This window comes from Oreochromis aureus, linkage group 6 (genome assembly GCF_013358895.1).
Source record: "Oreochromis aureus strain Israel breed Guangdong linkage group 6, ZZ_aureus, whole genome shotgun sequence".
Classification (NCBI taxonomy): domain Eukaryota; kingdom Metazoa; phylum Chordata; class Actinopteri; order Cichliformes; family Cichlidae; genus Oreochromis; species Oreochromis aureus.
The window spans coordinates 38,452,867-38,468,405 of record NC_052947.1 but is presented as its reverse complement, the minus strand read 5'-3'; the positions used below and the strand labels follow the sequence as shown (position 1 = coordinate 38,468,405).

Below are 15,539 nucleotides of genomic sequence, written 5' to 3'. Positions count from 1 at the left end.
AGCAAACATACATATTTGCAAAGAACATCTGCTTTTGGATGAAAACTGTTTGAGGGAATCTGATGGTCTCCTAAGGCCATCACAGGAAGAGGTCCTGATAAACAACCCCAAAAACATTTCTTCAGTCAAAGGCGCAGAGTCTAATATTAATGTTCTGCTGCAACTTTACCCCAAACAACTGTCAGCATCTTCTCCACAGCAACATACTGTACTAACATTTGTTAGTAACGCATGGATTGAATTTAGATTAAAATCAAAGAGGATAGAATCATAAAAATGAACATAAGTTTCTGCTTATGTAGCAATCATGCTAAATGAAATGTTTTTGATGCTGTGCATCTTCATATGACTAGAGGCAGCTGAACATAAGGCCAGCCAGCTTTTCCAATCCTCCCTCATCAATGACTTCACTGCTGACCCAAAGACAGCTTAAATCCTGTGCCTGTTTCTCCTGTTAGCTACATACAGGTAGCTCAAAGACTCATTAAAAATCTTTCTCCTGGTCTTGTGTTGTACCCAAATCCCAAAGGAATGTCTGGAAATCTCTTGCGATTCCACTTAACTGTCTCAGACTGACCTTCACACAGAAAAACAAGCAAATAAGCCTCCATGTATGAATAACATTATTTATTTTAACCTAAACCATCCATCTTTTTTCCTAACGATGGGATTTTTTGTCTGTACTCCTAACCCAGCAGTACGTTAAGTACATAAACTGAAAAGTAAGTGAAAACAAACAAAACTAAACGGAAAACACAAACCTCCCAAATACAGAATGAGAAATGTGGTCCACTGGTTGACACGCTTGTAATTTAGGTCACCATAACTCACCCCTACAGCCTCTTTATGCAGACTTTGTCACTCTTGCAAACAGGACTTGTTTTCTCCCAGTTCCTAATACAGCTGTTACACCAACAAAGTTTGTCTGCTACTGGCCTTGGCAGCGAAAAGATTTTTGACAGCTGAGTGCACTCATTTGGAGAAATGAGTCGAGCTTTGGCTGAAACTTATTACACTCATCACCGAGAAAGAGTTATAGTATTAAAAAGTAATGCATCAAGTAAGGGAGGAATGAAATAACTGAAGGGAGGTTTTTAAATATTAAACCTGGACAAAAATAATTTGAATCAAACTGTAATATGTCAGTAAAATCCTGCCCTGCTCTTTGCTTCTGCCCAAAAAGCATCTGTTACACAGCTTATAAACATTTTGCCATGTCAAAGCAGGAAAATCCAATTTGTCATCAATAAAACTAATGAGTACTGCTTTAAATTTAGGTGAGTCAATATCCAGAATCCTGGTATTGTCCATGCTCACTTAATGAAGAGACATGTTGCTGAGACATGGGTGGTTAAGCGTTTTCTTTTTCTGCTGGTAGACAAAATAGAGAAGAGCTCTACAGGTCACAAATTTACTTTCGGATCCACTTTCACAACTGAAACCTCTACAGCCAAACCAGGCTGCTATGAACAAACCCACAGTGTAAACACAACACAATAAACATCACAGATAGAGGGAGTAAAGCAGAAGGAGTCAGATGTTTCCCATCTGAGTTGATGGGGCTGAAAACAAAGTAAAAAACAGAGAGTGGAAAATACAATATGTCAGAAATGTGCTTTTACATTCATTAATAGTGTTAAATTGTGCAGTTTTTGCAACATGTTTAACTGATCATCTTAAAAGGAATTCAGGCGATCAACATCTCGTTTTTGTTGGTTTGTTTTGGGTTCTTTTGGGAGCCGATAGTGACCATTTTTAGGTGAAAAGGTTGAGTACTAAGTTACCAGCTAATTCAAGCAAAGTGGATCCATATACTGTAGTGGTGAAACCTTAGTTTCCCGGATGTTTACTGGGGTACATCACAGCGTAATCATCAGTTTTCTTGAAAACATCACCAGCATTCCTTGAAGATCCCTCGGACCTCGAGTGGATGGACTATAGAAGGATTTAAGGTCTAACGGTGTGTTAAGTCTTTATACTTCTGGGTCTTATCTCAAATTTTCATGTAGACCAAGTGTCTGTTTGAACTGTATTTTGATATTTATTATTTACTTGCTCTCAGAGTGTTAAACACCATCAGTAAGTGCAACTGACAGCATAAAAACTACAACTGTCTTTGCAGATCTAAATCAGATTCCCCCGACTCTAAATGAGTGTTATACTCTGTTGCTGACCTTTCTGCTTTCAAACAGGCTAAACTTTATTAATAAAGGAGTTCTTTTCCTGTCTTACAGTGCACACACATTCATGTAGTGCTTTTAAAACTGAACTACTGTACCCTGTTTTCCTGTTACTGCTGATTTGTTACACTCAGCCTGTATTGTGTGTTTAACCTCTTGACATTTTTCTAACATTGCAATTTTATTATCCTTCGCAAAATCAGCTGCTCGACTGCCAGTAGGCCTCTCTTCAGTGACTTAAGCTGATGACACTTTTTGTGGCAGTTTTTGGCATTTTCTGACATTTTCTTTAGCCCTGGAAGTCAGACAGGACTTCACAAACCAGTGGATGATACCGCAGTGACCATTAGAGAAACTGCAGGCTCTGGTATTTAGGAGTCGGCTTCATTGTTCAACCTCAGAGGTTGCCACTTGGTTCAGATTCATTACAAGGATACTGCTTCCCTTACACATGTTTATATCCTGTAGTAGATATAAACATTCGTGTAATTGGAGGTAGCTGGAAAAATGTTGACTGCAGCGTTGGATTAGAAAATGCTCAAAAGACTCACGATGTGTTGTGACAAGTGATGCATTTTGGTGTTTTGATATCCAAGCTAGTGTTGGGATTTATACCTGTTAATGTCACATCAGACGGAGGTAAGCAGACTCAGAGGCAGTGCTCGCTGTAGATGTTTAGAATGTTTATTTACAGGCAAGAGATAACCACAGGGCACACAGATGAACAGGGTTAATCTGGGGGAAGATCCAGGTTACAGCGAGTCCAAACATCCAATCCTCAAGATCCACTCACACCCTCACGGTTTGAGGGGAAACTCTCTCTCTCACCACACTCCAGGGACACAACGAAGGGGACACCTGCACACAAGGAAAAACGAACAGTCACTGAGGGAAGCCGCAAGGAAAAGCAGGAGAAGTCAACTAGAGAGGAGCCAGGGTTTCACTAACGATGTAGGTCAACGTTCCAGCGATGAATGGTTGTCCACCCCGGCCTTAAAAAGGGCCGTGATTGTTCATCTGCTGCAGGTGGGTGATGAGCCACATGTGAGTAGACTCAGGAAGAGTCTAGCCCACGATCAACACTTCACACATCAACATTGGGTGGAGAAACAAGAAGAATCCACGGGGAGATCCAGGGCCATGACAATTAAGAAAAGATCTCCCTCCTCTTCTGGAAATTAGATATAATTTCAGCACATTGATTTCTGATTCTGGATTGTCCTTGAAAACTTTGAGGATATTTTTCTTTGACTCACAGATTGAACCCTCACATTACACTTAAAGAGGTTAACAGTGGGACAGTTCTGCAGAGAGGACACAGAGAGGACACAGAGCTGGACGAATGTAGATAGAGCTCTTTAGTTTCCAGTAAAGAATTCCTGCACATCACTCTAATGCAGACACATTCTCATCTGCTTGAACACACGGTGTTTCCCTCAACCAGGAAGGCGCAGGAGGTGTGTTCTTTATGTTCATCTTTTGTGCAGCTCTGTATATGATTTCTGTCTTGGCCTCTTTTATCTCCATCCAGCTGAAAAGCACCACAAGGTGCAGGTATACAGTAGCTGCTCCAGGAGGGAGACATAGACAGTTAATATTTAATGGCTGTAGACTTTCAGCTCATGAAGAGCTGGGGACCACATGAAACACCGTTTGATGGTTAAACCGAGTAGTGAGAAATCAGCTGGGTGAAACCCTCGGGATAAAAGCGACTGGAAGCAATTCATCTCTTCCTTCTGTTGGAAGTCGTTCATCTGAAGGAATTAAATATTGTTTTGGATCACAAAAATAGTTGTTTCCCATTTCTGTGATTCTGCACAAAGTATCAGTGACAGTGTGATGCTTACACAGACACCAGCATATCAAGGAATACCTCTCAGTGAAACAAAGGAAAACAAGGGAGTCTTATTCATCTACACATGATAAAAGGTCTGGATGTTAAGCCTTGTACTACACAGAGGTGACTGTGTGAGACTCGGATTTCAGTCGCTGATGATCAGCTGTATAAAACTTCTGTTGATACACTTGTGCTGGTGTTCGAATTGGCCAATAGTGGCTAGATTAAAGCAGGAGGCTTGAGGCAAAGAGGTGCACACCAACCAAATGTTTTGTTGCCAACATGAACATGAAATGAAAAACTAGAAAATCTCACCCACTGATGGCACCCGGCAGCCTTTAACAGACGAGCACTGATTGACCTACAAGTGATTCATTTGTGAAGAGCAGGCTGATCAATAAGAATAACCAGATTACATATATTAGACTAAATTTTAGCAAAATCCTTTATAAATCAGTCACCTAATTTAAATAAGATAAACACGCAGCCTATTATTTCAGCAGAAATTTCAAACACATGTTTACATCTCCATCTTCATTTGGTGCATTAATACTTTGTGTACAATTATTCCTGTGCTATCCTAATACTTTGTTATCATAATATTTCCAAAATTGCCAGTGTGTGAATCTATGATTTGCTTCATTGAGAGAAAAATGAAGAGGACCTTCACATTATTTTGAAATTTTTCTAATGATTTCACAAACAAGGCTATTTCTATGAAAAATGAAACAAATGACAGAGGCATTTATTAAAAACTCGTTATAAAAACAAAACGCAGAAACAAAGACAAGTTTCAGTTCTGGCAGTTTTACAGTTTAAAAAAAGACACAAACAGTCAGACATGACCTCGATTTTGACAATAAAAGGCCATTCTGCATTCATAAAAGCAGCATTCACCCTGAAATAATGAGGCACTGTTATATAAGACTTTTTGAAGGATGTTACCTCTCTCTGTTGATTTGTTGTTCTAACTAGCTGCATGTACAGTATTTTTTAAGAGATTGTTCTAGGAAATGTTTAAAGAAACACACATGTAGTCACTGAAATGAATATCTGTGAAAAAGAAAATGTCATTAAATGCAATATACCGTCTGTATTTCACATTCTGGTGGATTTTATTTTCTTCACAGCTGTAAAGAAACTCATCAGCCTGCTGCAGACTTCACCGCAGACACTCGCTTTCTATCTCAGACGACTCCACACAAAGGAGAGCTGAACTTTTCTCTTTCAGAAGACCACAGCCTTCACCTCCATCTCATTTTTGTTTGGCTTTGCTGCAGTTCTGCTGAAATGCTGCAGCAAAGCCTGTACTCATTTATCCTGGTCGTGCCTTCAACAGTTTGACTCTTTAGGACTTCCTTTTATTCTTGTTCCAGGCTTTTAAAGACAGTTTCTCCTTTTGCTGTGTAGGCTTGAAAAAGAGAGGAACTCCTCTCTCCACTGATGATTATGGTCCATTGCTTTATCGCCTGTATTTTCTCCTGACCTCAGTGGTTGGAAAATGAAACCAGTGTGGATGTACCAAAACCTCCAGTTCCTCTAATGGCCACTTGAGTCTGCCTGCAAAAAAGAGGGTCAAATCCCGTAGACTCCTAAAATGAAACATGTTTACAGCCTGTTACGAAAATAGGTTTAGTCTGTATGCATCAGTGGTATTCACTCCTTCCTCGCTGAAAAATTATAAAATATGATTACTTCTTTATTAATCATAAAAATACCATTAGCTGACAACGATGAGTGTAGACGATTTTCTCTTTGAATTATTCCTTAGTAAAAGTATTAAAACACCTCACCAAACTTAAAACATTATTATTATTATTATAGTATCAAGTATAAAAGTAAAAGTTAAACAGAAAATTGTTCCCCTCCAGTGTTATATGGGTCAATGTTGATGCTGTAGATGGTTCAGGTTTGATACACAGTAATGCATCATGTTTGATAAAATCATGGTTGTAGTGTGTCTTTCCTGATAACTATGTATTTCTAAAAAAAAAAATGCTTTTAATGAAAAATACCTAAATATCAAAGTATGTTTAATAATGTAAGTATGTATTAGCAAAAATGCAGGTGACCTCTTAAATCTTCTGCATCACTCATGATGGCCAAGATGGTCAGTCAAAGAAAAATTATTGGTTAATAGAATAAATCAGAGAAACTGATTTACTTGCTAATGCTAGGCATATAATTTGGACATATAAGGCTTCAGGAAGGGGTGATTCAGACTGACTGAGTAGAGTGCCATCACATTTTACAGGGAGTGCAGAATTATTAGGCAAATGAGTATTTTGTCCACATCATCCTCTTCATGCATGTTGTCTTACTCCAAGCTGTATAGGCTCGAAAGCCTACTACCAATTAAGCATATTAGGTGATGTGCATCTCTGTAATGAGAAGGGTGTGGTCTAATGACATCAACACCCTATATCAGGTGTGCATAATTATTAGGCAACTTCCTTTCCTTTGGCAAAATGGGTCAAAAGAAGGACTTGACAGGCTCAGAAAAGTCAAAAATAGTGAGATATCTTGCAGAGGGATGCAGCAGTCTTAAAATTGCAAAGCTTCTGAAGCGTGATCATCGAACAATCAAGCGTTTCATTCAAAATAATCAACAGGGTCGCAAGAAGCGTGTGGAAAAACCAAGGCGCAAAATAACTGCCCATGAACTGAGAAAAGTCAAGCGTGCAGCTGCCAAGATGCCACTTGCCACCAGTTTGGCCATATTTCAGAGCTGCAACATCACTGGAGTGCCCAAAAGCACAAGGTGTGCAATACTCAGAGACATGGCCAAGGTAAGAAAGGCTGAAAGACGACCACCACTGAACAAGACACACAAGCTGAAACGTCAAGACTGGGCCAAGAAATATCTCAAGACTGATTTTTCTAAGGTTTTATGGACTGATGAAATGAGAGTGAGTCTTGATGGGCCAGATGGATGGGCCAGATGGATGGGCCCGTGGCTGGATTGGTAAAGGGCAGAGAGCTCCAGTCCGACTCAGACACCAGCAAGGTGGAGGTGGAGTACTGGTTTGGGCTGGTATCATCAAAGATGAGCTTGTGGGACCTTTTCGGGTTGAGGATGGAGTCAAGCTCAACTCCCAGTCCTACTGCCAGTTTCTGGAAGACACCTTCAAGCAGTGGTACAGGAAGAAGTCTGCATCCTTCAAGAAAAACATGATTTTCATGCAGGACAATGCTCCATCACACGCGTCCAAGTACTCCACAGCGTGGCTGGCAAGAAAGGGTATAAAAGAAGAAAAACTAATGACATGGCCTCCTTGTTCACCTGATCTGAACCCCATTGAGAACCTGTGGTCCATCATCAAATGTGAGATTTACAAGGAGGGAAAACAGTACACCTCTCTGAACAGTGTCTGGGAGGCTGTGGTTGCTGCTGCACGCAATGTTGATGGTGAACAGATCAAAACACTGACAGAATCCATGGATGGCAGGCTTTTGAGTGTCCTTGCAAAGAAAGGTGGCTATATTGGTCGCTGATTTGTTTTTGTTTTGTTTTTGAATGTCAGAAATGTATATTTGTGAATGTGGAGATGTTATATTGGTTTCACTGGTAAAATAAATAATTGAAATGGGTATATATTTGTTTTTGTTAAGTTGCCTAATAATTATGCACAGTAATAGTCACCTGCACACACAGATATCCCCCTAAATAGCTAAAACTAAAAACAAACTAAAAACTACTTCCAAAAACATTCAGCTTTGATATTGATGAGTTTTTTGGGTTCATTGAGAACATGGTTGTTGTTCAATAATAAAATTATTCCTCAAAAATACAACTTGCCTAATAATTCTGCACTCCCTGTAGTCTTCATTGTCTGCTCCTCTCTGCTGTGTTTGAGCTGCTTTTCAGAACATTTTCAATTTAATTATATAAATAATAATATGGCTGTCTGTGTAGTACATCCAGTTTTGTGCTTTTTGTGAAAAGCTTGTATTTTATTCATCTGCTTAGCACTGAATAGCAGGTATGTATATATATATGTGCATTGTAACCATAGAACCATATGAATAAAGTCTATTTTTTCTTTGAAATTTGATCAAATCTTGCTTCAAAAAATCAAAAAATGCCATACAATTTTATTTATGTAGCACTAAATGACAACAACAGTTGCATCAAGGTGCTTTATGTTGTAAGTTAAATGTCCTACAATAAGAAAACCAGAGAAAACCCCAACAATCAGACGACCCCTTGGCAACAGTGGAAAGGAAAAACTCCCTTTCAACAGGAAGCTCCCAGCAGACCAGGCCGATTGTGGCGTAACATTCTACTTTAAAATGTCCTTGGAATCAAAAGTACAGATTCCTCCCAGCGTTACTCGAATCCAGAGTAATGCCATTGAGAGTAAGCATCTAGCTAGATACCGCACAGGTACTAAGACTTTTAGGGCCAAGTTCAATAACTTCAGTTTAATCTATTTAAAAGCAGGAAATTACAGGTCACCCAAGTTCTTTATGTCTTTAAGACATTCCTGCATTACGGCAAGTAAAATCTGCATTTAAAAAGCAGTGTGTGACATCATGTTGGTGACGTACGGCATATCAAATAATGGTTAAGACTGAGCTTAAAAACTAAGTGTAATAAATTAACCCATTGCATTTTACTGTTATAAAAAACAACATAGAAGTGAGAAAGTCATATGGAGCAAGATATGCAACGCTGGAGAAGAGGCCAATACGAGAACTGTATAAAGATGGGAAAAAAACAAGCCAAAAAAATTCATAGTTTATGCTCAGCCGAACAACTTGTTTCTTTAAAAACAACAGGGAAAATGGAGAAGACAGAAATGCTGCAGAGAGAACAATAGCAGAGCTGTCAGAACAGGACTGCAGGATCACTGTCCTCTGTCAGAGTCCTCGGGCGCTAAATAACGAAAAAGCAAAGATGCCCGCCTGCTCAGTGCCTCTGAAACACAGCGACCGAGAGGGGAGATGGAGGAGAAGATGGAGTGATTGCAGATGGGAAAACTGTGAAGCAAACAAAGAACTGCAGAAGAAGCTGTCAGATTCTGTCTCTGAGTGTCAGCTCCTCCCTGACCAGTGAAGCTGAATGATCCAGTAACAACAATTTACTAAAGACAAAATATATCGCAAAGAAAAATCCAGTAGCATTTACACCGCTAAAGCCTTACCTTCACACAATTTATGGAAGATTGTATTCACACATTAAAATATGACCAGGTGAGGGGCACAAGTAGGAATTTATGTGTTAAAGGTAATGCTCAGGTGCCTCAAACCACCATTTTTGTAAAGTTCAGGATGAACTTTGGTTGAAATTTCTATCGAAGTTTAAGAGAATATTAATCTACTTCCTAAGCACACATTTTCCTGATGGATTTAATTGCTAGTTGAGCAGCTGAGCTATCAACTAGATCCCCTGTACCCAAGCATTTAGTTAGGGTGTGCTGGGAACTTCTGTCAGACACTCTAGTCCACAAGAACTCCAATTCCTTCCTCCAGCACAGCTTCAGTTGTATTCATGAGGGAGGTTAGGGACTTTGAGTTGAAGAACGAGTCCTGTAAAGGGTTGGTTAGCCTGTGAGACACCAGAGGCTCCGGAGGCAGAGTGTTTTAGGCATGTCCTACTACAACGTGGCCCTAGAGCAGACCCAGGACTTGCTGGAGAGATTGTGTCTCTCAGTTGGCTCGGGAACGCCCTGGTTAATTTGGAAGAGATGACTGAAACTCGCACCTGGATAAGCAGCAGAAAATGGTTGGATGTTTACATGTACAGAAACCTTTTAGTAGCAGCAAAACACCTTTCAGACCTCCTAGTTTCTCTGTTTTAAAAAGTTCACGATGAGAATGCAATTTCAATGTATTTTTTTATAGACAGGGCTTTTGAATTCCCTGAGATCCCTGATCTCATCAGCGATCACTCCGGCAATTTTTAAGCAATATCAATGAGAGCAAACATTGTTAGTTTGTAATCAGTCATCAAGGATATCATATCGCAATCTGTTCACTGTGTATCTACAGTATAGTATTTGTCCAGTGTTATAAGATACATACTTCACTCTGTCCAGTCTGCGGTTTTCATCAGCTGATCTTCCGACCCCTCCTGCTGATCAATACTGCCCCATCTGACCACTTCTATTCCTGGCCACATCCCTGCAGAGTCAGCCCCCTTCCCCCCCCCGCCCTTTTCCGCTTGCCTCGCTGGGACCAGGCTGGCACAGCGGTGCAGGTTGCCAAGTCCAACTCATTTAAAGAGAGCCACTCAGCGACAACACGTACAGGATATGGCCAAAGTGATGTTTGTGTGCGGTTACCACATGCAGCCATTATAGCTCACCACATAATTCAACATGAATATTACACACATATTAACAGCTGACAAGCACTCTGCAGATCAAGGACATTTATGATTTATTTACAAGGTTCCCAGAGTAAAAAACTGAGTGACCCAAAAACGTAATGAGAACAGTACATAAAAAGAGCCATGCTGACCCATATCCAATTTAAATATGGGGCAAGTACATAAAAAGATACAATTAATCTGACAGTGTCTTTTTGGCAGAGAGTAAAACAGCTTCGCTTTTAAAAATTACTGCGCGCACACACACACACACACACGCACACGCACACGCACACGCACACGCACACGCACACGCACACGCACACACACACACACTGATGGACTTTTAAGGTGTCTTCTGTACTTGCTGGCTTTTATCGCTGACATCCTTCTCTGCATCATTTGCAACCTGGCACAAGAGAAAGAAAGACAAAGAGCAAACCATTTAACCAAAGACACGTAATACAAAATCTATTTTACTGAGTCAACAGTATTAAAGACCAAAAAAGAACAATGTTAAAAAACCTGTAAGTCAGCGTAACTGATGGTCACATTAAAATAAAAGTCATTTAGCATTCAGTAGCTGCTGTCACCTCAGACTGCTAAAAAACACTTGAGCTTTTGTCTATTAAGCATTTCAGAATCACTCGTATTGAAAATTAACCTCAAACTTAAAAACACTCATACTAAGTGGGATGTGAGAAGTATTCATTATGTGTCGTACTCAGCTGGAAGACTGCGTAACATTGCTCTTTTACGCTGCACAGGAGTAGAGACTTTGATCACATGTTGGTTTCTCTTACAGCTCTGGCTTTAAATATTAGTAGTAAAATGTGACATGCAGAAAATATTAGCACTTTATTATGTGTAAATTTTATATATATATCAGTTAATATGCAAAAACAGGTATGAACCGATTTATCAACCAAACACTGACGGTTGAGATTCACCTTTTTGAACATATTACAGTGGCTGGTGTTAGTTTGTGGCTCTTGCATCCAGGATTCACTTTCATAAACTTTTTTTCATGATTCAGTGATTTGTGACTGAATGCTTTTGGCAATATAGTGCATGTTCTTCTTCTTTGGCACCAAGTGTGAACAAGAAAAACAAAGAAATGAGCTAACATCATTGAAACAAACTGTTACTGTAAACAGTATCTGCCCTGAAATTCTTAACTGGTGCATCCCAGGACTGTAAGCTAGTAGACGATAATAATATGATGATATTAACATATGCAAACAGAAGCGCTCTGCTGTCTTAGGAAAATGTCAACTATTGAGTAAATGTATTACATGACTGTTTTTAATTAAGTTGTAGAGTGCTCATACCGAGATGCCCAGCTGTGTGAACAGTTTGATTTATGAATCATCCACTTGAACAGTCATCACTTTTTTAAAAGCTTCTCTATTTTACCTTTATTAGACGGGCACGTAAACAGGAAGAGAGGAAACATGGAGATGGACCATTTTTTTAACCTCTAGAGTGAATCTGCATAGCTGTCCTCCTCTACTCCTCAATAATGTTTTGCCACCATTGTCTTACAATAAACTTATAATTGCAGAGATACATTTGGAGTGATTTGGGTTTTTTTTGTTTGTTTGTTTGTTTGTTTTTTTTACATTTAGTCAAAATTCGGACTGAAGGTGGACCAACAAAGACAAAAACATCTAAAACTGAAGTAAAAGTGAATTTTATTAAAAAGCTGATAAAGTCCAACAAACAATGGCAAGAAAAGTGAAAACCACAAACTGGTAAACTGGTATCAGAACCAGAATCAGCTTTATTGACCAAATGTGCACACATGTCACAGTCTGGCTGCAAAGCTGTGTGGAGTGAGGAGGTGGACCCATGAGCAACACGTGAAGAGACAAAACAAAACTTGAGCGTGACAAAAACGAGCCGTTTATTAAGGCTGGCAAACAAAAGTACAAAACGAAAGGCAAAGATGAAACTAAACAATAACCTAAACTGGGTGAACTAAGATTAAAACATGAAAAAAACCTTGAATGTGGGACTTGGCATGGATACATGGAAAAACCTGGAAACATGACGTGAACTTAGCAGACGACCTGACGACAAATGACTGGAAACACACAGACTAAATGCACACATGAGGTGATCAGGTGAAGTGGAAACGCAGGGGAAAAACAGCTGATATGAATGAAAATAACGACGTCACAGGGGGAGAGTAAAACTAAACACACCGAACATAGAACCACAAGACCTCTTCAAAATAAAACAGGAAACATAATGAGACACAGACATGACAACAAGAACTTGACAACAGAAGACATGCAGACATGAAACACATGAAGGGCAAAGGAGACTTAACACAAGTCAAATCTAATAAACTAAGAACTATAACGGCAACCTAGGCCTGGTAGAAATGAACTTAGAAAACCTTAGAAAAGGACTTAAACATCAAAATAAACTAAAACTCAAAACGCCGGGTCAAAAGACCCAGGATTGTGACAACACATAAAAGGAACTGGACTCCAAATCCAGAATCAGAATCAGAATCAGAAAGACTTAACTTATCCCCAAGGGGCAATTAAGAGATGAGGTAGAAGGCACCGGAGACTCATGGGAGGGAAAACAGATAATCTGACAAAGTGAAAGTCAAGTCTATACACACACACACACACACACACACACACACACACACACACACGTATATATATATATATAGATATAGATATTCATACATAAAGAGCTGACTATAAAATGCGACACAGATGGAAACAATCAGACAAAGCTAAAATAAATGATTGTGGAGCAAACAAAATTAGGAAGTAAAACCAAAACAAGTGAGAAAAACCTTAAAGCAGAGGTCCCCAACTCCAGGCCTTGAGGGCCGGTGTCCTGCAGGTTTTAGATCGCACCCTGGGTCTACACACCAGAATCCAATGATTAGTTCATTACCAGGCCTCTGGAGAACTGGAAGACATGTTGAGGAGGTCATTTAGCCATTTGAATCAGCTGTGTTGGATCACGGACACATCTAAAAACTGCAGGAGGCCTCGAGGCCTGGAGTTGGGGACCCCTGCCTTAAAGTAAAACAGGAAGCAACCACAAGAAGCCAAAGGCTCTCATGAAAAGCAGCAGTAAACCTTATGACAGACAGAGTAATACAGAAGGCATGGGAAGAAAATAACAGAACAACTTAAAACTAAACCCGTATAGAAACCATACTAACCATAACTTAGCTATGTCACAACGAGAATTTTCAACCACAGTAATCTCCCGCTGATCAATACGAACCCCAATCTCTTCCTGGGAAAGTATCCTGATGGTGGAGAAGTGATTTTACTTAAAGGGCAGTTTTCCGCCAGGGGGATTCATCATATATTACTGCTCATATTATAGCATCCTACCACAGCTCTGTGCTGCAGCAGCAAAAACTGGAACCTAACAACGAGGCCCATTAGCAGCCCGTGTCATTATTTTTCCCCCTCACTGCAGAGGCCGAGCTTGCAACTCAAGTCCAGTTAGTTTGGGCCCTATAGCAACACTACACAAAGCAATTTGCTCCCAATGGCCACCCAGGATATTTCCAGTGCATTACAGAGTCAATCAGTATCAGCAAGTTAACTGGAAGGAGAGCAACACAGAGACAAAAGCGAGAGCCAGATGGAGAAGGAGATGGAGAACTGTCATCGCTCTACAGGTGACTACCGTGCTGGTCAAGGTGCTGAATGGGTAATAAAAGGGCATCGTAATGGAGTGGTAATGGCAATGTGGTCATTACACGAGGCTGAACCAGGGTCTCAGTTGGAGGAAAGAAGATGAGCCCACGCTGTGTCTGCATCAGTGAGTGACGGCCCCCACTGGAAGTGATGTTAATATACTACCGGATATATTAGCTATTAGATATGGACACATTATGTCATGGCTGGTAATTATGGAGAGGTATTATTAGTTCTGTTGGTGGTCATATTGCTTCCTGGAAAATTACCTCTGTAGGTGGAGCTCTGTTAAATTAACATAGCACCCTTGAGTCTGTCCTGGGAGAATAGCACAACATCAACTATAAGAAATTATTTTTCTCTCTTATTTTAAATTGTAACTTTATAGACAAAAGTATTCCAGTTCACTGAAAACTGGTCTGTCACAGCTGAGCCATTTTTAGCCTGCTTTATTAATCAAATGTTTTATAACTTGACCTGTTTAGCTGACTTACTTATGTCTACTGATTATGGACTTGGGTGGGCTAGATCATTCTTACTGTATATGAATGTTAACTGTGATGAGGTGACACATTAAACACATTGACATTAAACTGCTCCATCCCTCCCTCCCTCTGAGCTGCTAAGTGGACGGGGTTAACACTTTTTCTAGCAGAAGCCTTTAATTTACTTTATTACTGGCACTTTTTCCATGCAATCCTACTTTCAGTATCAGGATTAAATGATATTTCCAGTGTAGTGCAACTTGTCCATAATTTCTGTCAGTAACAAAGATAGTGTACCTATCAAGAGATACCACACGGAAGGCAGATGGGCAACAAATACAAGCTGCCAAATATTAGACATACCCATGATAGTATGGCATTATTTCTGTATTATGAGTTTTAGGTACCTGTGGATCCCTCTGGGATAGCTTTGTGTGTAATGAGCTGCAGGTGAGCTTCTCTAATTGGCTGACTGAATAACTGTGTTAATGAATATATTCATAATTTTCCATCTTGTGACCAAAGCCCTGTAGACGAGCAAAAATGGGTAACAGTTTCAAGCCAAAAATTGTACAGTCCATTTTTTTATGTTTCAAATTACAAGTATATAGATTATTATTCAAAAGAAAAAAAGCACAACACTGCAGAATTCATGTCATCACTCTACGTGTCTTTCTGAAAGTGCTGTAACTAAGTTTAAGGATATAATTCTGCCACTGTTATATTCTTCAATGCAATGTCCCAAAACAATGCAGAGCAGCTACCTAAACTCTAGTTTTACATCTTCGCTGCGTACGACTCTGGATACTGTGGCTCCTCTGAAAAAGAAAGCCTCATATCAGAACTACCTGACTCCCTGGTATAACTCAACTGCGTTGCGATTTGGCGCTGTATAAATAAAATTGAACTGAATAGCACCAAATTACAACAACAGTCATCTCACAGCACTTTATATTGTAGGGTAAAGATCTACAATAATTGAGATAAAATTTCAGAACCCCTTATGAGCAAGCACCTGGTGACAGTGGGAAGGAG

The 15,539-nt window shown here is 39.8% G+C and overlaps 1 protein-coding gene across 2 annotated transcripts in view; it reads right to left on the bottom strand.

The window, feature by feature from the left end:
- Positions 1-10,384: 10,384 nt before the first annotated feature.
- Positions 10,385-15,539, bottom strand: part of LOC116331522 (endonuclease V) — a 75,502-nt gene continuing 70,347 nt past the window's right edge. For both annotated transcript variants that reach the window (XM_031754243.2, XM_031754242.2), the window contains one exon: positions 10,385-10,739. Coding sequence is in view for 1 of the 2 variants with exons in the window: in XM_031754242.2 (XP_031610102.1) it covers positions 10,677-10,739 (63 nt within the window). In the remaining variant the exon portion in view is untranslated. The remainder of the gene's footprint in view (positions 10,740-15,539) is intronic.